Genomic DNA, 25,173 nt, shown 5'->3' with positions numbered 1-25,173 from the left:
AATTCCAAAATTTCTGGCGAAATAAAATACCATTTCGGGTTCATGTCATTTCGGTGTCGGTCTCCACTGAAATCCGAAATTTCGGTCCGAAATTTAAAACCATGGCTGTACGGCCCAGAATATTGGGCCACTAAGAAGTAGCATGTGCATAAGATGAGTGTAGCGGAGATGCGAATGCTTAGATGGATGTGCGGTCACACAAGGTTAAATAGAATTAAAAATGAAGACATTCGTAAAAAGGTGGGGGTGGCACCAATTGAGGAGAAGATGAGAGAGCACCGCTTAAGATGGCTTGGACATATCCAACGTAGGCCTTTGGATGCTCCGGTGAGAAGAGGCGACTCTTGCCAAATTGATGGAATAAAAAGAGGAATGGGTAGACCGAAAACAACTTGGGTAGAAACAGTGAGGAAAGACTTGATAGCTAGGAACATAACAGAGAATATGACCTTGGATATAATGGAAGAAAATGATCCACGTAGAAGAACCCAACTAGAACCCGGAGTAGAGCCGGGTAGATTCCTTTTACTTTCGTCATGATTCTTTTCTAAAGGATTCATTTAGCCGACCCCAACTAATTTGGGACAAAGGCTTTGTTGAGTTGAGTTGAGACCTTATGTAATGCAGAACGTGCGGCGTGGATCAAATCTTTTATTTTTTATTTCTTATTTTCGTCATTTTATTTGTGGTATTTTTTTGGGACGTCAAATCTTGTTCTTTTAGCATGATTTTGGTGTTTTTAGATAGGTTTTTCGATTACCTATCTAAAGAGCTCAAGATTACACTATTTGGAGTTGATTTGGCTAAGTTTATTTTTGAGACATCTCTTGTGCAGAGAGCATTGGCTCTTTCACGTGGGTGAAGGAGCTTCGCTCTTGTCATCTGTTATATTGGAGCTTTTCTCCAAACCGTGGCATGGGTTTTCAAACCCCCACGAGTTTATTTTAGTTGCTTCTTGTGTTGATCTTCATCTTGTGTTGCTGCCTCTCACACTCCCTGCGTCAGTTGGTATCAGAGCTCAAGGGATCTCCGATGAATGCACGACGGGATGAAGAAGTCGCTGCGCCTAACGTTGGCCAGCCTGATCTAGCCGTGAAGAATGAAGAACTCCAACAACGGGTGAAGACTTTCACACAGTTAGCGCTACTCGAAGCCCGCATCAATGAGAAGACGGCCATGGATTTGAGAGTGCCTTCGAGAGCCCTTTTCATGGCTAAGCGTAATGTAAGGGATTAGAAAAATAAAATAAAAATAAAGGGGGAATGAAGAATATAAGATTGATGCGGTGCCAAAAATCAGATTTGGAGGACGGTGGCCTAAACTCGAGGTCGAGTATTCTTCAAGCCGGGGTGAATGATGCAGAACGTGCGGCGTGGATCAAATCTTTTATTTTTTATTTCTTATTTTCGTCATTTTATTTGTGGTATTTTTTTGGGACGTCAAATCTTCTTCTTTTAGCATGATTTTGGTGTTTTTAGAAAGGTTTTTCGATTACCTATCTAAAGAGCTCAAGATTACACTATTTGGAGTTGATTTGGCTAAGTTATAGGTAGTTTTAGGATATGGTATAGTTATATTGCGGGATTACTATTTTAGGAAAGTTTTAATCATGTTTCTTCTTTTTATTTATGTTACTTTAGTTAGAAGATTGATAATAATAGTTAGGCAAGAATTTAGGGTTGCTATTCTTAGGTTTTGGCTTTTTATATAATGTAATGGCATGATTAAAGAAAGATAGATTTGAATAAAGTTTATTTGTGAGACATCTCTTGTGCAGAGAGCATTGGCTCTTTCACGTTGGTGAAGGAGCTTCGCTCCTGTCATCTGTTATATTGGAGCTTTTCTCCAAACCGTGGCATGGGTTTTCAACCATGAGTTTATTTTAGTTGCTTCTTGTGTTGATCTTCATCTTGTGTTGCTGCCTCTCACACTCCCTGCGTCATTATGTGCATAAGTAGAAATATGTAAATGTTGCAAGCCAGTTATTAGTGCATTTATTTTACTAATGTTCATGTTGAGGAAGAGAATGAGAGAAAGAGATTGTGAGTTAGGGAGACTTCCCCTCACTTATGTATTTATATATAATGAGAAATGTCCAAAAGACGGATGTGCCCATAGGCATATACATACACTAACACTCCCCCTCAAGCTGGAATGTATATGTCAAACATTCCTAGCTTGCTACAATTATCATTCAATTTAGCTTTGTTTAATGGCTTAGTAAGCATATCTGCTAATTGGTCCACTGATCTAGTGAACACTGTGCATATTTCTCCTTTTTGAATCCGGTGCTGGATGAAGTGGCAATCAACCTCGATATGTTTAGTTCTCTCATGAAAGACTGGATTTGTGGTAATGTGAATTGCTGCCTTGTTGTCTCAATATAACTGAGAAGGAGATGATGGGGAGAAACCGATTTCTGACAAGAGAAAGCGTAACCAAATGAGCTTTCCACTTGTGTGTGCCATAGCTCTATATTCTGCCTCTGCACTAGATTTGGAGATAACGTCCTGTTTCTTACTCCGCCATGACACAAGGTTACCTCCCACAAATGTGCAGTATTCTGTGGTAGACCTCCTATCAGCTGGAGATCCTGCCCAATCTGCATCCATGTACCCTTCTATCTTCTGATGTCCATGTTTCTTGAATAGCAACCCTCTACCTGGAGCACTCTTTAAATATCGAAGAATCTGAAGAACTATTGCTCAGTGTGAAGTACGAGGTGAACTCATATGTTGGCTGATAACACCAACAACAAAGGAGATATCTGCGCGTGTGACTGTAAGGTAAATAAGTTTACTAATCAGCCTCATGTATCTGCCTGGGTCATCTAACAAGTCTCCCTCTTCAGGTAGTAACCTCACATTTGCGTCCATGGGAACTAAGACAGGTTTTACTCTAAGACAACCTGTCTCCTCAAGCAAGTCTAAGACATATTTCCTCTATGAGAGAGAAATCCCCTTTGTTGAATGTGCAACTTCAATAACCAAGAAGTATCTAAGACGACCCAAATCCTCAGTAGAGAACTCATTTTGCAAGAATGTCTTCAATTTCTGGATCCCAGTTGTATCATTGCCAGTGATGATGATGTCATCGATGTAGACTATCAAGAGTACACACCCAACTGTAGATTGACAGCTGAAGACAGAATGATCAATTGCACACTACTTCATACCAAAGCGCATAATGGCATCACTGAACCTTCCAAACCATGCTCGAGGAGACTGCTTGAGACCGTAAATGGCTTTCTTTAATCGACACACAGAGGATGACATCTCCCCCTCAGCAACATACCCAGGAGGTTGCTCCATGTAAACTTCCTCTGTGAGCTCACCATAAAGAAATGCATTCTTGACATTCAACTGATGTAGAGGCCAGCCCTGATTGATAGCAAGGGAAATGAGAATACGCATTGAAGGAATCTTCGCCACTGGGGAAAATGTCTTGCCATAGTCCACCCCAAATGTCTGAGTGTACCCTTTGGCAACCAAGCGCGCCTTAAGGCGCTCAACAAAGCCATCAGGCAAATATTTCATAGTATAGACCCAATGACACACAACTGGGCGTGCACCAGGAGGCAGTGGAACTAAATCCCAAGTCTGATTTGCCTGAAGGGCATCCATCTCAAGGTTCATAGCAGTGCGCCACCCAGGGTGATCAAGTGCTGCAGCCAAGGACTCTGGCAAAGAAGCAGAAGATAGAGAGGACACAAAACTGCGGAAAGCAGGCGTGAGAGCATCGTATGAAACAAAAGACGAAATAGGATGAGCAATACTATGTGACCGAGTGCGGGAGGCAATAGGAGAGTCGATAGATACCTCAGATGTGGAAGGAGGGAGCTCCTGATGGGCTTGCGATGGCGCTGCTTGAGATGGATGAGCTGCAAAAGTATGGCGGCGCTGATAGGTCTTCTTAATTAGTGGAGCCGGAGGCCGAGAAGGTACCTGTAAGGGAGGAGAGGTATTTGAAACTGGAACCACAGAAGGAGATCGTAAGGGAGGCGATGGAGATGGGCAGACCACCGGGTCAGAAAGAACGGGAATCGGTAGAGGAATATCTGAAGAATGAGAGAGAGGGGTCGTATCCGGAGAGCTCAGAAAGAAGGACTCAGTCTCGAAGAAGGAAACATCAGCCGAGACATAGGATCGACGCAACCGAAGGCTATAACAGTGATAACCTTTCTGGGTGCGTGAGTAGTCGAGGAAGATACATCGTTCAGACTTATGATCTAATTTATCCAAACTAGACCCAAGGTTGTGGACCAAACACACCCGTATATCCGAGGAGTAAGAGGAAATGGCTCATGTTGAGGACATAAAATTGAGAAAGGGGATTGTTAAAGTATAAAAGATAAATAACGCCTTTCTCCAACAGCTTAAGCTTTTGGAGAAGTTGGTAAGTTAACATGGTATCAAAGCCAAAGGTCTCGAGTTCAAACCTCCCGGATAGCAAAAATCCACATGCGATAGTCGGCCCAAAGTAGGACCACAAGTGCCACGTGTTTGCCAAGTGGGCCACACGTGCGGGAAAGTGTTAAAGTATTAAAGATAAATAACGCCTTTCTCCAACAGCTTAAGCTTTTGGAGAAGTTGGTAAGTTAACAAGGATGAGCCGCCTAGGACCGAGGATGGAAGCCGATTGGCCAGATAGTTAGCACTGAGAACTGCATTGCCCCAATAAGATTTGGGAACTCGCATATGGAAGAGAAGAGTGCGAGTTCCATTCAATAATGATCGCATTTTACGTTCAGCGACACCATTCTGTTGAGAGGTGTGAGCACAGGAAGATCGATGTAGTATACTACGAGTGGAAAGAAATTGCTCAAAACCATTGGTCTTTGAGAAATATTCCTTGGCATTATCAGTGCGAAGGCATTTAAGAGTACAATTAAATTGGTTAGTAATTTCTGAATGAAAAGTACGAAAAACAGAGAATGAGCGATCTTTCAGTAAATAAAGCCAACACATACGTGAATAATCATCAATAAAAATAACAAAATAACGATGTCCAAAAACAGAGTTAGTCCACGCGGAACCCCATACATCGGAATGCACTAAATGAAAAGGGTGCGAGCCCGACTAACAGGCCTAGACGGGAAAGACACCCTATGGTGTTTCCCAAGTTCACAGGCCTCGCACGTAAAGGGGGTAACAGAAGAAGAAACTATAGATGTTTGTCGCAAACGATCAAGGCTGGGATGTCAAAGACGGCAGTGCCATTGATATGTGTCGCTGGAGCTGTGTAAAATGGTACGAGAAGGGCTACAGTCCAGACGATACAGCCCATCTATCTCACGGCCCGAGCCAATCGTCCTCACAGTCAAGAGATCCTGAAACAAGCAGTGAGAGGGATAAAATGAGACAGAACAATTGAGATTTTTAGTAAGCTGACCAACTGAGAGTAAATTAAAGGGTGACTTAGGTGCACATAGAACAAAGGATAATGTGAGTCCAACACGAGGAGAATATCACCAACACTAGAGAGAGGAGTGGAGCTCCCATAAGCTAGTGTGATGGACTGATTAGAAAGTGGACGAAATGAACGAAGTGTCGAAGAAGTACCTGTCATCATGGTTTTAAATTTCGACCGAAATCCGAAATTTCGGATTTTGGAGGAGACCGACACGGAAATCGATAAAAACTGAAAGTCATTTATTTCGGCCGAAATTTCAAAATTTCGGTCGAAATTTCAAAATTTCGGTCGAAATTTCGGTTTTTTCGAAATTTGAACCAAAAAAATCTGTTTTTAAATATTTCACCGAAATTTCGGTAATTTCGACAGAAATATAATATTGAATAAAATATTGGTTTTGGGTTTTGTACCAGATTTCGACTGAAATTTCGAAATTTCAAAATTTCAGGCTCCGAAACCAGTACCGAAACCAAAATTTAAAACCTTGCCTGTCATATGATTGGAGGCTCCAGAATCAATGATCTAGGAGCTGGAGCTAGTAAGAAGAGATGCAGGGGAGCTACCTGGCTGAACAAAAGTCACAGTCAGGGGATTGTTGGTAAACCTGAGACGCTGTAACTCATCATAGTCAGCACTAGACGTAAAAACATCGTCAGCCTGAGGCCCAGTGCTGGGCGTAATAGAAGCAGAGGAGGGCTCAGCAGAATCTAGTGCAGCGAGGTGTGCCAAGCGGCCAAAACGAGCCTCAGAGGAAGGACGAAGCTCAGGGTGCAAAACATAGCAAGTCTCTATATAGTGTCCTTCACGACGACAATGCGAGCAATATGGACGTGGGCGGCCACCACGCCCTGCAGGAAAATCACGTCCACCACCACGACCAGAGTCACGGCCACGACCAAAGGTGCCTCCACCCCGAGTAGCACGATCACCTACGCCATAGGCAGCAGTGACAGTAATATCAACCGAAGGGCCCGACACAGAGTCAGCAAGAGTACACTGCTTTGCATGTAAGTAAACCTCCTGAAGAGAGGGCATCGTGCCAGATCCAAATATCTGCTGACGGAGATGCATGTACTCAGGACCCCAAGTGTCGAGAAACTGAACAACACGTATCTGATCACGCTGCTGCGCGGCCGCAGTCAAATCAGTGGTAAGAGGCATAAGAACATCTAACTTTTGGCAATGGGAAGCAAACTGACTGTAATAGGTCGAGAGAGGAGTGTCTCCGCGGCGAAGATTCATCCACTGAGAATATGTGGAACAGATTCGAGAGAGGTTGCCTTTCCGGGAGAAGGTAGTAGCAGTATGATCCCAAACCTGGCTCTGATACCATGTTGAGGAAGAGAATGAGAGAAAGAGATTGTGAGTTAGGGAGACTCTCCCTCACTTGTGTATTTGTATATAATGAGAAATGTACAAAAGACGGATGTGCCCATAGGCATATACATACACTAACAGTACAAAACCCAATCAATTAGGGATTTCTACCCATTGTTCGAAATAGTTCTATTCACAAACAAATTACAAACAAATCCACCACTAATAGCTTCGTCTCGATGTTAGAAATCCATGGAAGTAATGGATGTTTATTCCTTGAACATTTGGAGAGAAATCACCAAAACATGATCTACAGGAAAAACTCCCTAAAACCTCAAACTCCCTAAATTCATCAAATAAATGATTTTTAGATTATAACATAGATCTTATACGACTCCTCAACTTAAACTATAATAAGGGTTTTTGTTAAAAATTTTTAAAATTTTTGCATTCTCTGGTGGCAAAATCATTCTTGTGGTGCGAAATGCTTGTGTGGCGTATGCCTTGCATCGGAGCTGTACGCCTTAGGTAAAAAGCGTATGCCTTGATGCGTTTTAGCACGCCTTTACACCCTGAGACCTACCCTTTTGTGGTTCTGTGATTTTTTTTGTTTGCCTTGGGGCATTTTTGGTGCGCCTCGCCTTGAGACACGCCTCTACGCCTTGGACACCTTTTTGTTTTGAAAGATGACAATTATTTTCGTTGATACTATGAAAGGTACATTGGGCCTTGGGGACCAGACGTCCCAGCTTGCATTAGATAGTATCGAGAACGCCTGGCCATACTCCTGAGCCAGGAAGAAAAAAGTCTGGGTCATGCCATCCTAGACGAAGCCATCCTCACGGACCTTGCATTGCCGCCAAACCAAAACGGAACCCCTTTTGAAACCATACTGATCCGTCCAACCTCCACTATGATTATACAAAAGAACCGTCCACTAGCTACACATTCCAAACACTTCACACTCCTTTTCTAGCAACTCAAGACTTCCATAAAAAAAGTAGATGAGAGAAACCTCAAGGCAAAAATGCCTCACGAAGCGAAAGACCATGGTCTCTCAAGCTACTGAGGATCTACTTCATGTTCTACACCCTGCCCAGATAACATGAGGGCTCAACATCTGAACAAGGACTAGAGGTTGTGCTTCCATCAGAGCTCTCCCAATTGGCGAATGAACCCCATTACGCACATTGAACCTCCTCCTTTACATTTGTGATGGAATCAGACAATATATGTATCCCGCCTGAGGAATAATTACACCATAGCGGAGAATGTAAGCAAACAACTTCACCCCTAATCTCCAACAAGGAAACATCACTCTGACCTCACACACCACCATTTTTAAAACACTTCCGCGATGAAACAACCACCACCACTACAAGCCTCTCTTTTTTTTAACACCTAACAACATCTAGAACCTGAAAGCAACAACAGACTCTTCCATCCATAATTCCAACATACACATAAACCATCCAAGCACCTAACTGTTGCAGACAGACCTTCCTTCTCCTAGTTCAATACCAAAGGCTTAACCCGGAGACCCAGACACGATAAAAGAAAAGAAAAAGAAAGACCCAAAAGCCCCTAATAAAAAAACTATATACATGGGGGATGATGACTCTCTATTTCCTAGGAGCATTAAGCCTCCCTTCCCCTGACCCTGTATTTTTCTTTTTTCCTTTTTCTCGCACAGATCCCTTTTCTCCATTACCAAGAACCTCTTCTTCGCCTCTTCTGAGTTCTCTTCATATCCTATCCCGAAGACATCACCTATAGATAGCATTTCATCAACCTCACAAGAGGCATTGTCCTCCTCCGTGGCTTCAAAATTCCTGACCTTCTTGCTTTCCTCCTCTCCCCTGTCAAGACAACATCTGACCTTACCCACTCAAATCCACATCTAGCGCGTTCCTGGAAGCTTTGGATTTCTCATCAAGAGTATCAGCTATAGGCTCCTTTTCCAGTTTTGAGCCCGTCAGTCCTGACTCCCAGCGCTGCCTCCTTTCCCTCCGTTCTTCTTCCAAGGCCTTTTTAAAGTGCGGTAGTTTGTAACCTGGGATACAAGCTTCTTTAACACTTCTCTTGCCTGTCAAACAGAAGAACTCCTCCGCATTCTTCTAGCAGCTTTTTTAAATTCCTTCCACCCCTGCTTCAGTATCTCCATCTCTCTCTCTTTGGGCGTTGGTGGACCTTGATATGTCCTCTTCTCCTTGTCCTTGGTTACCTTCTTGTTTTCTTCTACTGGATTATCCTCCCTTTCTACTTTTCTTTTTCCTTTTCTGTCCACTCCATCACCTTTACCGGGTGAGGAAGAGTCGCTTGGCTTATCAAAGTTTTCCAGCATCCTTTGGTTCTCAGAGACGAAATTTATTTTCTTCTTTTCTTCCCTTATAATGCGACCTTGTAGCTTTCTTTTAAGGAAAGATAAACCGCCTTTGGTAGCCTGAATAGTAGTCGGTTTGTAGTCTTGATGATGACCCTCGAGTTTAAGGCCACCTCGTATGGAGGAAGCTTTCCCTATACAGAAACTCTTAAGCTTCTGAGCTGATTTGACACGTTTCCTTTGGTTTTGACTCCTGTCAGCTTCTTACCTATTAGATTTCCCAAAATCCTTTTTGTAGCTGACATTAATGTTTCTCGTGTAAGTCAAGACTCCAGTTGACTTCGTATCTGTTTTGCCATTTGTTCGATTTCTGTTGGCCAACCCTCGTATGCCACTTGTCCTAATCATTAATGTACTCTGTTTATCCTTCACGAGAAGCATTCCTTCGTTACTTTGTGGGCTCGTCATTCTAATCAGTAATCACTGACACCTGTGATTTGTTTAAGGGTAATCTATTCAATTCAAATTCAGGAGCTAGAGCTTTCAACGGCTCTTTTTCCTTTTCCTTTCCTTTGTCAAGAAATTCTTTTCCTTTACTATCTCGGATTAACTTTTCCTTCGGCAATGGCACGCCGGACTTCCGATTATCAGCCTCCCTTCGAATCCCGTTGTTTTCCCCTTCTTTAATCACTTTTCCAACGTGCTGCTTTTCATTAATATTTGTCTCCACATCTATCGCCTTAATTCTCACCAGATAGCTCTTTTTGTCTGCCTTAAGGTGAATAAATGGAATCAAGTATTTCCAGTATGGTGAGAACCTTTGCTGAGGCGAAAGCTATGCAATGGTCATGATTCCCCGTGAGCTGGACAATCACCTGCCCAAAGTGCTTCACCAGAGCCTCTGTTGTTGACAAAGTCCATGCATGTAGCGGAATGTCATAAAATCTGATCCATATGGCTTTCATTCTAGTATTGAACGATGAATTCCAAGTCTGTAGCAAAGTAAAGTATCCCCCGAAAGCGTCATCTCCTCTACGAAGGATCCCTGCTGCTTGAAGCTCCGATTCAAAATTGAAAAGGATCAACGTTGGGCTAATGTGAAACGGTTTTTCTAACTGAGGTAGACCCGAACTCTCTTTTGCCCATGACTACACCTCTTCCAGGTTCCATTAGCTGTTTCTCATGCAACACACCAAACTTCTTTTAATGGCCGATTTACTCTCCTCGACCTGCCCCAGCGGTATACTAATCTCCGGTGGACCATTGCTGGTTTCATTCTTCTGAGGCATTTCATCCTTACCTCCTCGACACCTTTGAAAGCACTAGGAAATACTTTGTTTTGTATGATAAAATTTCAACCGGAGAAGAAAAAGTAAAAGGATGGATTAAAACTTGATTATCCAACTTTGTTTGAATCATCTCTTAGTTTTTTATTTTTATCTTCTATAATTAAGGATAGTTGAGCTCCAAATTTTCTTCATGTTAACTTTTTAAACATATAATCTTATCAGGCTACTGTAATGCACTATGGCTGCCGTCAGTTGTCAAAACCCTACTCATTTAGAATAAGTTATTCTGACTTTGAACATTGCTAATAAGTATAAAATATAGATGTCTAAAAATTTTAGAATGTCAAAAGCTAATATATTAAAGAATGAGACATTTCACTGTACTGCTTTATTCATGAGTAATGGTAATATTAGAAAACTTAAGCAGTTGATCACATTCATTTGCAATTTTTCATCACATAGTATGCTACATTTTATTCCTACTCCTCGAGGACCACAATCATGGTCTCTATGTATTAAGATAAGAAAAAGTAAACAACCTATTGACAGCTATATAGGAGAATATTAAGTGTCTCTGAAAGACTTTTTCTATTCCAAAATGTATAGAGAATGACAGACCTTAGTAAATGTGAATGTAATGTTCATAATATGGTGATGTATGAGTAAAACTTGGTTGCCTTAGTGGACTTTTACATTTACCATGACATGCAACTAGTAAGTGTCACTGCAAAGTTTAGGGAGATTTATGCTTGTGATCCATCATTGGCCGTGGAATATGGAGAAAGATAGAAAGATTAACTTGAGTGCCGCTAATAGACTTTGGCTTTGTTCTCTTGATTTTCGCCAATTTTTGTTCAGATTTATTGATGAAGACCACAAAGCACTTCTAGTTTTAAACTGGTTTGTTTATTTGGTGAAGAACTTAGTTTCTAGTAGGTGTAAGGATTATATGGGTGTACCAAGAAATAGCTTCCAATCTTCCATAAACTCATCGATTGAACTAGAGCTCGAGTGAGCCTTCTCAGTTTGTGGGCCCCGAGTATTTGGTACAAAATCCTTTCTATTAAAAATCATCATAGTGAACAATTGGCTTTTCCGATTTTAATAAAATGGTTAGTTTTTCATTGACTCAGCCAACTTAAGCCCGGAAACTGATAGACCAAATTTCTGCCTCGAATTTTGAACATTACCATTAAGCTGCATTTCTCTGTTTAACTGTCATTTTTCAATAACCAGCTAATACTAAGTTAATTCTATAATCCATCATACTAATCCGATTTACCTGAACTACAGAAGCATTCTGGTGCAAATGTTGAGCTGTCCTTGGTCGTGTTTAATGCACACGGACCTTATAATGGTAAATATTTAGCCCATTCTTCTTGTATTCTACTGATAGCAGTATTTGTTCTGGTGATTCTTCTACCATGCTCATGCCGTCTTAATTGTTTTCTTTTGTTTAATCATCAAAATTTGATGGTAGTGCAGGGCATAAAACTATTATACTACTAAATGTTGCTTTGCTTTTCCTTCTTCCTGGATATTAAATTCTAAATTCTCAGACTGCCAGCCCCATATGTGAACATTTCTTATCCCACGGTTTATGGCACTGAATCAAAATTTTGCCTGTTTACTTTAATTTAAGATTAGGCTGTAATTATATAATTTATATGTATGTTGTCAATATTGTTTCGTTCGGTGTTTCGCCTTGGTTAGTGGAACAAGACGTTTTGGTGTTTCGGTGTTTTGTTCTGGAAAAGATGCTACAATTGGATAATTTTTATTGTAGTTAAAAATAAAAAATGAAAAATGAAAAATTATTAGAAAAATATAAAAAGCCAGTATACCAACCAAATTTACCAAAAAGACACATTTTATTACTTAAAACATCAAATTTATTGCAAACATCCGTGGAAGTAAGAAAAATTTATCATACAAAATGCTAAGAATGTTACAAATTGTAGCTCATCGCTCAAACACAAGTCATCTCCTTCTAGCAGTTGTCATAAGCTGGATCATGATACTCATCCCTTTTTTGAAGTATATCAATATCAACCATGGTGAGAGTAGAGACGAGTAAAAGGAATTGAGAAAGATAGTGTGTAGAAGAAGTGAAGAAAATGTGGGCTCAGAGACGAATAAAAGATGCTCTTCGAATCGCTATAAAACAGTCAAAACCGACATAAAATAAATCTAAAAAATAAAAAAAGCAAAAACTAGCCTTTTAAGGGCATTATCATGAATTTTTAAAAAATACCCGACTATTTCATCTGGATTAGCACAATATGGGTGAAATTGACCAAAACATACCAGATTGGAACGAAATTTTGACCAGTACACTTCGGTCATTGGTTTTGTTCCGTTTTCCAAAAGAAATGGACCGTTTCGCCCGATTCACAAGAAACAAAATGGATTTCACATCCAAGATATATATATATATATATATATATATATATATATATATATATATATATATATATATATATATATATATATATATATATAGAGGAAACTGTTGGTGAGCTAGCTTGCCCAATCACATGGGTCCCACATTTTGGGGAGTGATCCAAACCATTCATTTGCAAGGCCTTATCATAGATAGGGTGTGTACCAAAAATCAGCTCCATAGGATCATCCTAACCCCTCCATTTGTGGAGGGCAAAAATGGACAGACTTGTCCCCATCTATGTAAGGGACTTTCAAATGAATGGTTTGGATCATCCTAACAAAGTGGGCCCCCATGTGATTGGGCAAGCTAGCTCACCATAAGTTTGGTGAGCTATATATATATATATATATATATATATATATGATTAAAATTCTACAAAGGCCCTTCGTAGTCAATGAGTTTCTCCATTTTGGAAACAAGTTTTTTGTGCCCAAATGTTTCATATGATTTTATATTTGTGATGCATTTCTTTGTACACAATTGTTGTTTTTTCCACATGCGGATGTGTTGTGCGATACATTGTTCCCTAAATTATACATCGCTGTTGCATTTTCCACATCCATGTGTTGTGCTATTATTGTTATTTTTTGCTTCATCATTGATGTATAAGATTCTGATTTGGAATGATGTTTATAAATCCATTATTTCAAATGTTGGAATCCCCATACACTGCATTTTTTGGCCATGGTAGTAATTTTTACAGCACATATGATTATTGTTTGATGAAAATTGGGTTGATGGACATAGAGGAATGTGTAGTCACAAGGATGCCGACATGTTCTTTTTCAATTTTTAGGTAATGATGTCCAATAATTTCACTATTTATTCTGATCTTCTCTCTTTTCTTCATCTTTTCATTTCCCTTCTTATTTCCCATTTGGTAGGGCTTTTAGTCCCTTTCGTCCAAGGTAGCTTGGGGTTTTTTTTCCTCTTTAGTTCTTCTTTGGAAGCTTTATAAAAGAACAACGGAAACCCTATTCAAATAGGTTTCAAACTTTCGGTGCCCACATCTTCTTCCATAAGACAGAATTATTGTTTTCGAGTGTCTGTTAGAGATCTTTGTAGAGAGTTTATTTGTACCCTCAAAGATATTCATAGAAGTGTCAATTATATGAATAATTCCCTTCATGGCAAGGGCATTGATAAGGGAAGACTTTGTACCGGCATTAGTTTCCCCCTTTCTAGCTTTCTATTGCTTTCTTTTCTTTTTTTTGAAATGAGGATATTTTATTAATAGCAAGCAATATTGTGACTGAGGTAGTGGAGAGTACACCAACAGAGAGAAAGGGCAAAGAACAATAGAAAAAAAGTGCAAAGAACAGTAGCAACAAACATATTCAAGGGGTAAGATAATAAAAATTCTCCAATGGCCATCTCTCACTCTCTTAGCACCCACAGCTCAGGCAAGATGGTCCGCCTCTCCATTGGCCAACCTCAGAACATGTTTGAAGCGGATAGGGTGACCCTCCACTTGGTACAGAGTCTTACCGAAAACTTCCATTGGTGAGGGTCGCTCCCATCCATCCAACTGATGACATCGAGGGAATCTCCGTCCACAATAAGACTATCCAAGTCTCTTCTATTTGTGGTCCAAGTGCCCTGCAATAATGTCCTCAATTCTACCTCATTTGAATCCTTGATTCTTATAGGACTAGAGAAAGCCCATATGCTCGAGCCGGTTTAGTTTTTGAGGCGACCTCCAATGCCATGCTGACCGCGATTGCCCATACTAGAGCTGTTAGAGTTTCACTTTAGCCGGCTAGGGTCGCGGGGGACTATCTAGGGGCTGGAATCTCCACCCTATCTTTTATAGCAGAAATCTCTTTCAGCACCATCTTATATATGTGGCTGATTGCATCTTTCTAGTAAGGGAGGATCCTACCCAAGAGATAGCCAATGAAATAATCCTCGAATTGGTAAGAATGACACCTTTGACGTCGTTCTTAAATATGCATGTGTTCCTTACTTTGCAAGGGACCCAAATAGTGGTCAACAACACAAGCTTCAGAGAATCATTCCTTTTCTTCAAGAACCGACAATCAAGGGGGTTTGACATATGAGTAGGGAAAACCAACCATAATCCAAATCTTTTGAGGATTCGAGCCCACACATCTTTAGAGAATGTGCAATGGAGGAACAAGTGGTCCAGGGTCTCTCCAGATTCCACAGGGAGGACGCAATGGTTGATTATGAGCATCTGGCGAAGGCAGAAATGATCAACTGTCTAGATTTTATCCTGGAAAGCTGTCCACTTGAAAGTGCAGACTCTAGGTGGTGCTGGCTTCCAGAGAACCATTCCTTTCCTTCAAGGTGCGAAGAACCAACAATCAAGGGGGTTTCGCATTCAATAAGGGAAAGCTAAAAATAATCCAAATCTTCTGAGGATTCGAGCCCAAACATCTCTAGAGAATCTGCAATGGAGGGTCACTTGGTCCAAGGTCTCCAGATTCTACATGGAGGACACAATGGTCGATGATGAGCATCTGGCGAAGGCGGAAATGATCAACTGTCTGGATTTTATCCTGGAAAGCTGTCCAACTAAAAGTGTAGGCTCTAGGTGGTGCTGGAACTATGGTTTTAAATTTCGACCGAAATCCAAAATTTTGGGTTTCGGTCGAGACCGACACCGAAATCACAAATAGCCAAAACGTTGCTTTATTCTCGTCCGAAATTACTGACCGAAATTACTGACCGAAATTTTGTAATAAATAAATTTGTTTTTTTCGTCGTATTTCGACTGAAATTTCGGTTTCGGTGAGTTTCGAAACCGGTACCGAAACCGAAATTTAAAACCATGGCTGGAACACACTTAACTCGAAGGGCAAGAGGCTAAGTGGCGATAAAAATACTTTACGTTGAACGAACCAGAGGAGTTCAAGTTCCAAACCCTTTTACTTTTCCCGGAGGGCAAGAGGCTAAGTGGTGATAAAAATAGATTACGTTGAATGAACCAGAGGAGTTCAAGTTCCAAACCCTTTTACTTTTCCCATGCTTTCGTATATGTTAGATTAAGTAGGGGTACTTATGTAGGATTTAATAATAATATAAATATTGTTATCGTGGAGTGAGAGATAGATTAGCGACTCTCTTCTTCTCCATTGTGCGATCACAATATTCCGTCTCCATCATGTTCTTCTTCTCCAATATCATGTAATCAACTAACATGGTATCAGAGCTAACCCTAACCATACATCCCTCCTTTTTTATTCTTTAAACCCTAACCCTAACCCTAACCATACATGAAACCCTAACCCTAACATACCCTAATCCTACCACAAAACCTAACCCTAACTTCTTTCTGTGTATTCCCCACCCCTCCTTGTGTGCCGCTAACATCCACTAGCCCCTCCTTGTGTGCCATCAGCATCCCCCAGCCCCCCTGTGTGCCGCGAAATCCCCCAACCCTCTCTGTGTGCCGTGAGGCACCCCCCCCCCTATCTGCCTTCTAGACCCCCGCAACCCTCTTCCAGTTGTTCCGTGGGTCTCTACCACTTTGCATCTGTGCCGCGGGGTCTTCTTCCCCAACCCTCTGTGCGTCGAAACTGTCTATTTCACCATTTTTCTCGGATTTTTTTTTCAACTTTCATTGGTATGCAGTAAATCTCACTCATATTTGCTTTCTTTTGCCACTTGATATTGCAATATAGTTGGTTGTTGTTTGGGTGATTGTTGGATGGTTGATTGCTCTGTGTTCATAGTGGTATTGTGGTTGGATTGCTTGTTGTTTTATGTTGATTGGTCATAGTTCTTGCTGCTGATTTGATGGTATTGGTGGTTGACGTATCTGGTGGTTGTATTGATTGGTGTTGTGTGTTGCTTGGTGGTAGTTCTTGCTGCTAATCAGTGGGGTGCCTTGTGGTGCTCTTAGTGCCTTGATGGTTGATGTGATTTGTGCTTGTGGTAGTGTTATTGGTGGAAGTCCTTTATGTTGTTGGTCGTAGTTTCTTGGAGGTGTGATTCGGCTATATTGGTGGTGATCTGTTAGTTCATTGTTGGTGATTTGGTTGACCTTGTTTCAGCGTTCTCCCCTTTATTTGCAGTTTTCCCATTCAGTAATTGTTTATGGTACCTATTGATACGTCTTTGCCGCCAATGGCTTCATTGAAAATTGATGGGGCTTCTTCTTCTTCGACTACTAGCTATTCTCATACGGAGGCCCCTCTACAAATGACCTCTATTCGACTGGATGGGAAGAATTATCCTCCTTGGAGGCGAGCCGTTCGTACTTACCTACTTGGTCGTGGTAAAGTACGATTTCTTGAGCGTGCTCCTCCGGCCACCGAGGATCCCACCTTTGAGAAATGGGAACAGGAAGTTGCTGTAGTCAGGTCTTTTATGTAGAGTTGTATGGATACTCAGGTTGCAGCTAATATGATGTTTCTTGACTCCTCTAAGGAAGTTTGGGAGTATGCTGCAACCTTATATTCTGGTGCTGATAATGTCACACGAATGTGTGAACTATTCTCTAACTGGTTAGGATTCCAGCGTGGTGACATGTCTCTCTCAGATCATTTCAGTTCTTATCAGGCTCTTTGTCAGCAACTAGATTTGCTCATGCCCTTCGCTGTCGATCCTGTTGTTCTTAAATGCCGTCAAGAGAAGTTGCGCGTAGTTCGATATTTGGACTCTTTAGGGCCTGATTTCCTGCAGTTATGCTAGCAGATTGTTAGTTCTAGTGCCCTGCCATCGCTTCAGGACACATTTGCTCGGGTACAGCGTATGCGGGCTATGCCGATGACAGACCATCGTATTGATGGGTTTGCACTTGTTACCTCTTATGGTACTGATCGTGGCCGTGGATCTGGCCGTGGTGGACATGGTGGTTGGGGTCGTGGCCGTGGTTGAGATGTTTCTGGACCGCGGTCGTGGTAGGGACTCCTCGAGTGGTCGTGGATCTAGATTTTGTACCCATTGTCTGTTAGAGGGCCATATCATTGATGACTATTATGACTTACACCCAGAGCTTCGTCCTTCGAGACCTTCTGCTTCTGTTGCTACGTCTGATGCATCGAGTTTTGCTCTTGCTATTCCTGCTCATGTCCCTCCTGATTAGATGGTAGTCAGCCGTGCTGAGTATTTTGCTTTTGGTTTTTATTTTTTTATATTTTGCTTATTTTCTTTACCAAGATGGAAGCAGTTACATTTAGAATTGGGTTTAGTTCACATTTGGAAACTATCAAGTATAGGATTCACTTTTTCCAGGAATAATCGCATGAATAAACCCATCGTTAATGACTGTTTGGTTAACTTTTTGGGTCCCTATGTATTTGGAACTTTGTCGTGATTGGCTCTGTTGTGCTGATGGACTAGTAACAGTCCCTGCAGCTATGATGCCCAGGAGCGGATATAGACACCTATACAAACATGGTAATGGAGATAAAAATGGGCATTTTCCAAAATCTAGGACATGGATATTGATATGTTGTTCCATACCATGTTAAAATCGTACAATTCACGATTTGGATCTACAATTCAAATAGAATCGAGGGTTGAATGATTCAAATCGAATCGAATTGGTCCCATACCATGATATAAGACACAAGCGTGTATAAATAAAATTCCGTGAACCTTCACTAGATGTTATTTAGAAGATGGAACTAATAGTAAATTTAAAAGAGCACCTATATGATTCATACTGGAAATTATAATTTCGAATATGTGACACTAACACAAAAAGCATGGTACTTAATTTTGAGAGAGTGACATGCTTGAAATATTACAGTTATTTTGACCAACAAAGTATCTATGAAAAATCCAAGTACGAGTATATGTATCGTATCTGTTAAGACACAATATATTAGGCCCACACAAGTATCTGGGTATCATAGCCCTCTAGTACCTCCTGTCCACCTGTGATGGGGTGCTTATAAACCATTTACGACCTAGAATCTTGCGATCATGGCCTAACTGGAGGCAATGGTGGCCAATCAGATCTCTATAGTGCTGATCAATATCAAGTGGCATTTGTATGAAGAGCTAGACCAATTTAGCAAATGCACAATTAACGGGGTGGTTCTTCCTAGTATGTCTCGTTTAAAATAAATTATATTTTCATGCTATAAAATGGCTTTTACATTTTGTTTTTATAAATCTAAATTTTCCACAGTTTTATACTGTCTACTTGCACATCTCAATATTTTTTTATACTGTCTACTTTAACATCTCCATATTTCTCATATTCTTTCTTTGTTCCATTTACTAACTCAATCATGAAGTATATCATTATTAGCTTTTGCCTGCCTTACACAAAAGCTTGGTCCTCAATGGCTTGATTTTCATTCCCAATTTTTAAATATTGTCTTGGATTTTAACCGTGGAAGGCAATGAAAGTGAAAGGTATATGATGTCCTTCTGACTTATTTCATGTTTTGTTATAGAAGTTGCGCTTCAAACCAAGTATGGACTATGGAAGACCTATTTATATTATAAAAAAAATGTATGCCCTTGTCAATTTTAAATAACAAGTTTTCTTTGTTCTTCATTAATGCAGGTTGCTTAGTACAACGGAGTGGCTGGACAAGAGATATGGATGTTTTTATCCATTGGTTATCCACAATACCATTTATTGGTGGCGGATTTAGTGAAGTTGCAATTTTGGAGGGCTTGGCAGAGGCATTAATGGTAGATATTATGCTTGTTAACTTACCAACTTCTCCAAAAGTTAAGCTGTTGGAGAAAGGCGTTATTTATCTTTTATACTTTAACACTCCCCCGCACGTGTGTCCCACTTGGCAAACACGTGGCACATGTGGTCCCACTTTGGGTCGACCATCGCATGTGGAATTTTGCTATCCGGGAGGTTTGAACTCGAGACCTTTGGCTCTGATACCATGTTAACTTACCAACTTCTCCAAAAGCTTACGCTGTTGGAGAAAGGCGTTATTTATCTTTTATACTTTAACAATGTTTGTTTCTGAATTGTCCCTATGATTTGACCTTTCCCTCTGTAATTTATATGCATTTGAGCAGTCATATATGGTCAGTCATGCTACTTCGCTCTTTTAATACCTGAACTTCTATAGTTTCTCTGCCCTTGTAGTTATCATTAAAAAAAAAATTCTCTATCAAGTCTTTGCTTTTTAGAATTTTTTGTTATGAGCTTGGCGCAAGTCTACTTATTTCTTTAAAATCTTAAATTGAATATGGGTTTTCTAACAAAAAGACACATTTTATTACTTATTCGGTATTCTCTATCATTCTTGCAACCCAGCCCAACTTGCTATCAAACTTCTTTCAGAAGTTATTCTTCCAGGATGTGCTATACTCCTCTCGCTTGAAGCAATCCTATACGAATGCCTCCTTATCCACCGCCACTGCAAAAAGGTTCCGATGACTTCTTTCAAGGGAGACTTCCACACCATTTATTGGAACAAAATTTTATCCTTTCCCCAGAATAGACTCTGAAAATTATCCCTTCACTATATCTATATCTCTGGCTTATTATATCGCTCCATACCGTCACTCCCCCATGACTAAACCTGTCTTCGAAGATTCACTGTCTTGGATATGCTTTGTATGTGCCTTCAATAACCCTTAGCCAAGGATGTTGCCTCTCCTCTCCGAATCTCCACGACCACTTCCTGAGTAGCGCTTTGTTACTTTTGATGCTTTTGATACATAGACCCTATGCTTTAATTAGCTTACTGATCTCCTTCCAATAGACTAAGTGCATCTTCTGCTTTTCATCTGATCCCTCCAGTGAAACCTTCTTTGCATCTGCTCAATCCTCTTAATGATGCTCATGGGGCTTCTGAAAACTGAGAACTGGTATATCGGAATATTAGCATTGATTTTTGAAATGGGAGAATGATTATGGAAAGGAAGGAAACCCTCAACTTAGGGTCAAATCCATCCTTCAGATCAATGACTAGAATTGCATGAAATGGACTGATTGTAGGAAGTTTAACGCTATGGAAAATAGATGTATAGAAAGATTAAGATCGAAAGAGAAGGTTGAAAATTATGCAGGATAAGAGATACGTCATCACACTCCTAGCATTCCTAGGGCATCATTCCAAGGATTGTCAAGGTATCACACTAAGACAAGGGTATATCACATCCATTAGTTGCAAAGGCAAGCATACATTCTTATTAAATTCGTCAGAGGCCTATATGTATAGACTTAATCAAGTGAAGTCCCTTGATCAGGTGGTTGTTGACTTGTTGGAGTCCACTTGTACTCTGATTTTAAATCATGAAAACAAATCAGATGTTGTCACTGGGTCAAGAGACTAACTAAGACTCTTGATAGATTAAAACGTGAACTCTTAATTGACACAGGCAAGCGACTCTTAAAAAAACTCAACATTACCAGGACTTCTATAAAACCCAGCAATTGTTGCTCTTTTCCTCCTGGTTCGAGGTATAGATGAGCCCTCTTGGTTCACTTAAGTGAGTTAAGGGAAATAAAGGTAAAAGACATAAATATCCTCAAATGACTTAAAAAGACTATCCTCAAATTTTGATAATACTTGATGGGCCCCATTTTTATGAAGTATTCACTTAAATGACTGAAGTGATTCTATTCCAAAAAGAATAATGTATCTCTACTTCTTAAAAGAACTTAAAATAACACTCTTAAGACTAAATAAAAGACTCTTTTAACACTAATTTTGGCCCCACATCTTCCTATTTAACTCCTAATTCTTGCGAAGGATGGTCCATCACATTCTGTTAGACATCTCATGCAGCATTGTTGCTCTTTCCCCCTTGGTTCAAGGTATAGATGAGCCCTCTTGGTTTAGAAATAAAGTTAATAGACTTAAATACCCTCAAATGACTTAAAGATCATCTGCAAATTTTTGTAATACTTGATGGGCAGAGTACACTTAAATGACTGGTGATTCTATAACAAAAAAAATAATGTACCCCAATGACTTAAAACAACTTAAATAACGACTAAATAAAAGACTCTTTTAACACTAATTTTGGTTCCCATCTTCGTATTTAACACCTAATTCTTGCGAAGGATGGTCCATCACATTCTGTTGGCCATGTCATGGAATTTTTGCTAATCTATTGTATAACTTGTGCGTTTATTTTGTTATTTTTTGTATCTGTACATTGGAATTTCTCATTCATTATTTACTTGCTAAGCACATAGTTTTCTTGTTTTGTTATTTAGATGTTCCCTGTAACACCAAATGGAAACCAAACTCAACAAAATGTGGATGTACAAAAGCACTGTATTCTTGTTGCTGCAAGCAACCCTTATTCCCTACCCACTCCAGTCCCCAAGTCACCCATTCAAAGTATTGAGCCGAATGATAGTGCTGAAGTGCAAACAGAAAGTTGTCTGGCTGATGCTGAGACACTGGCTAAATCATTTGCTCAGGTAGCTCAGATTTATTAATGTTAGGTTTTTCCGTATGGCCGTTATGTCAATTATTCTTTTGTGTGTGTGTGTGTGTGTGTGTGTGTGTGTGTGTGTATATATATATATATATATATATATATATATATATATATATATATATATATATATATATGAGGAAATGGTTTGTGAACAGCTGCTCAGTTAGTTATCTGAGCATGGATTTTAAAAACAAGGGTGGGCCCACATTTTGGGGGTGTGTCCCAAGAATCAGCTCCATTGGATCATCCTAGGGTGATCGAAGGGTTAGGATGATCCTATGGAGATGTTTTTTTGGGCATACCCTATCTATGTCAGGGCCCATCAAATGAATGGTTTGCATCAGCCAAACAACGTGTGCCCACCCTATTTCTGGCCGTCTATCTACTCTGACGAAGTAGAAACATTTTTCCCTATATATATATATATATATATATATGCTGCAGTTCTTTTTGTGGGCACAGTATCTCCAATGTTCTTAACCCTTAATTTTGCTTGCAGTGCTTTCTTTCTCTTTCAGTCATTTCTCCAAAACAGCTTCCAAAACTTAAAGCGATATATAATGCGGTATGCACGAATTGTTTCTTTTCCAGTTCATTATTTGTTTCCCTTTTTTTATTTTGAAATTATTATAATGCTTTATTCATTTTCCTTTTACCAAGAATTTTGTTTAATTGATTCGGCACCGCCTATGCGTATTCCTTTAAAAACTGTTCATTAAATCTGTGGAAAAATTGTGGGAATGTAGGAGCTGCTATTGTTGGCTGGATTCTTCTTAAGACCCACTTCTCATAAACTTCTATTCACTGTGTCAAAATAAGTTCTGATCCATGATCATATATTTCTACTGGACTATATATCTATGTATCTCTCTCTCTCTCTACATATATATATATATCTCTCTCTCTCTCTCTCTCTATATATATATATATATATATATATATATATATATATATTCCCACACATTCATAAGAAACCGTTACTCATTACTCCAGGTTTTAAATTTCAGTTTCCGTTGCTGCAGAAGCGAAAACGTCTGATTTGGTTAGAAATTTTGGTAGGGATCTTGTAAAATCATAGAAATGTATAGAAACATATGCAAATGATAGAAGTTCAAAATGAAACTTCAGGAAATTCTAGAATAGGCACAAATACACACTTAACAACCATCATAGCAAGACAATAATCCATATTGGCTTAGCAACAACGGCAATTCAGTACATACCACGTTTCACATGCAATTCGTATAAATACTTACACATTGTTAATTATAAAAGATTAAGTTACACCTTCCCCAACAAAAATCCACATGTATTGGCCAACCCAAAAGAGGGGCCACATGTGCCACGTGTAGGCCAACCCTAAAAAGAGGGTTCACACGTGAGGGGGAGTGTTAAAGTATAGAAGATGAAATAACGCCATCTCCAACAGCTTAAGCTCTTGGAGTAATTGGTAGTTTCACACACATAATACATATACGACATATCTCATGCAATTCATATAAATATAATTATGTAACACATTGATATAGTATACCACTAATGCACTTGGTTTTGATTTCGATATGCATTTTGGTTTTGGTAATGCATTTCAGTGGGGATGGAAACGGAAACATTTCGGTCATTTCATGTCGGTGGAAAATGGAAATTTAAAGCCATGCCGTTACTTGCTTTTGCTTTGAAGAACACTATTAGGATCCTGGAGGCTTCCACAACTGATTCAATGTGAATCCCAAGTGCTTGTAGTAGTCTAGTAAAAGATGGTTATCTATATTACTAATGCATTCCTAGCTTGAACTTGTAATTCAATTTTACTCTGATGTCCAGTACAATAAAGATCAAAGTACTTGTAGTAGTCTAGTAGAAGATGGTTCTTTATATTACTAATGCATTCCTAGCTTGAATTTGTAATTCAATTCTACAGATATAGATCCAACTATTGGGGTGGCACCAATTGAGGAGAAGATGAGAGAGCACCGCTTAAGATGGTTTGGGCATATTCAACGTAGGCCTTTGGATGCTCCAGTGAGAAGAAGTGACTCGTGCCAAGTTGATGGAGTAAAAAGAGGTAGGGGCAGACCGAAAACAACTTGGGTAGAAATTCAGTCTGTAGTAAGCTGTTTTCTTTCCATCGTAGAGTTGTCTAATGACGTTTTTCTTTTTTAATCTTTCAATTGAAGATCATGATCTCAAACCTATTAAAGTCAGGGTAACAATCAGTCTATGCAAAAAGGAAGAAGAATAACCAGACCTGTTGGAGGGGCTAGGAGTGAGGAGACGTAGATAAGTAGCTGTAAGCCCAAGGGTTCCCATAGGTTAATCATTCACCTTACCTTGTTTTGATGCTAGCAAACCAAATTGATTAGCATTTATGGAATAATGTGTTGCTCTGAAGTGTTGTGTTGTATACAGGAATTTCATGTCATAGTCGCCATTACACAACTCTTCACAACACATGGCTGGTGGATCAAGGAGCAAAGGAACCAAGAGCTTGCACCTACATTGGAGTCATCGTCATTTGGAGATGATCAAGTCAAGAAGCTCAACATGAAGATCCCACAAGTTCCCTAAGCAAGTGTCAAGAAGGAGCTTGGAGTTGAACATGCCATGGTGACACCTCATGTACCTCAACATTCATTGAAGATTGGAGGACAAGTCACAAGAGCCAAGACAAGGTCAAGGTGTTCACCCAAGCAGAAGAAGTCCAAGGAAGTGCAAATGAGCGAGTACATTCCAAGAAAACTCAACTGTATCATTTTTAGAATGTATTTAGAGTCCTCTTGATTTTATGTTTAAATGCACTTTCAAAAGGTTTTCAAATGGTTTTTATACTTAACTTTTTACATCTTTCAAAACCATCAACACACCCAAAAATGTGTTTGAAAACCTAGGACTTAAGCCCAAGCCCATGGCTCAAAAGCCCCTAATTTTTAAAGTCAAAATTGGAATTACACACAGGGTCGGTCGACAGGGCTTTGCCGGGCGACCGCGAGATAGAACCTAGAAGTTCAGGACATCTCGAAATTTATCGGGCC

General features: G+C 39.9%; 1 protein-coding gene and 1 long non-coding RNA gene across 4 annotated transcripts in view; both read left to right on the top strand.

The window, feature by feature from the left end:
* The window catches only part of PFT1 (phytochrome and flowering time regulatory protein (PFT1)), an 85,313-nt gene that overhangs the window by 7,321 nt on the left and 52,819 nt on the right, over positions 1-25,173 (top strand). For all 3 annotated transcript variants that reach the window (XM_077376594.1, XM_077376595.1, XM_077376593.1), the window contains exons 3-6: positions 11,635-11,698; positions 19,278-19,408; positions 21,912-22,121; positions 22,641-22,706. In XM_077376594.1, the coding sequence (XP_077232709.1) occupies positions 11,635-11,698; positions 19,278-19,408; positions 21,912-22,121; positions 22,641-22,706 (471 nt within the window). The remainder of the gene's footprint in view (positions 1-11,634; positions 11,699-19,277; positions 19,409-21,911; positions 22,122-22,640; positions 22,707-25,173) is intronic.
* Positions 24,068-25,055, top strand: LOC143884261 (uncharacterized). Its single transcript, XR_013252807.1, has 3 exons — positions 24,068-24,206; positions 24,319-24,453; positions 24,551-25,055. It is a non-coding gene; the product is annotated as an uncharacterized LOC143884261 (long non-coding RNA).

This window comes from Tasmannia lanceolata, unplaced genomic scaffold (genome assembly GCF_043159265.1).
Source record: "Tasmannia lanceolata isolate RefF3 unplaced genomic scaffold, GAP_Taslan_0.1 ptg000002l, whole genome shotgun sequence".
Lineage (NCBI taxonomy): Eukaryota > Viridiplantae > Streptophyta > Magnoliopsida > Canellales > Winteraceae > Tasmannia > Tasmannia lanceolata.
Note: the sequence above shows the minus strand (reverse complement) of the source record. Positions and strands in the feature narration are given on the sequence as shown.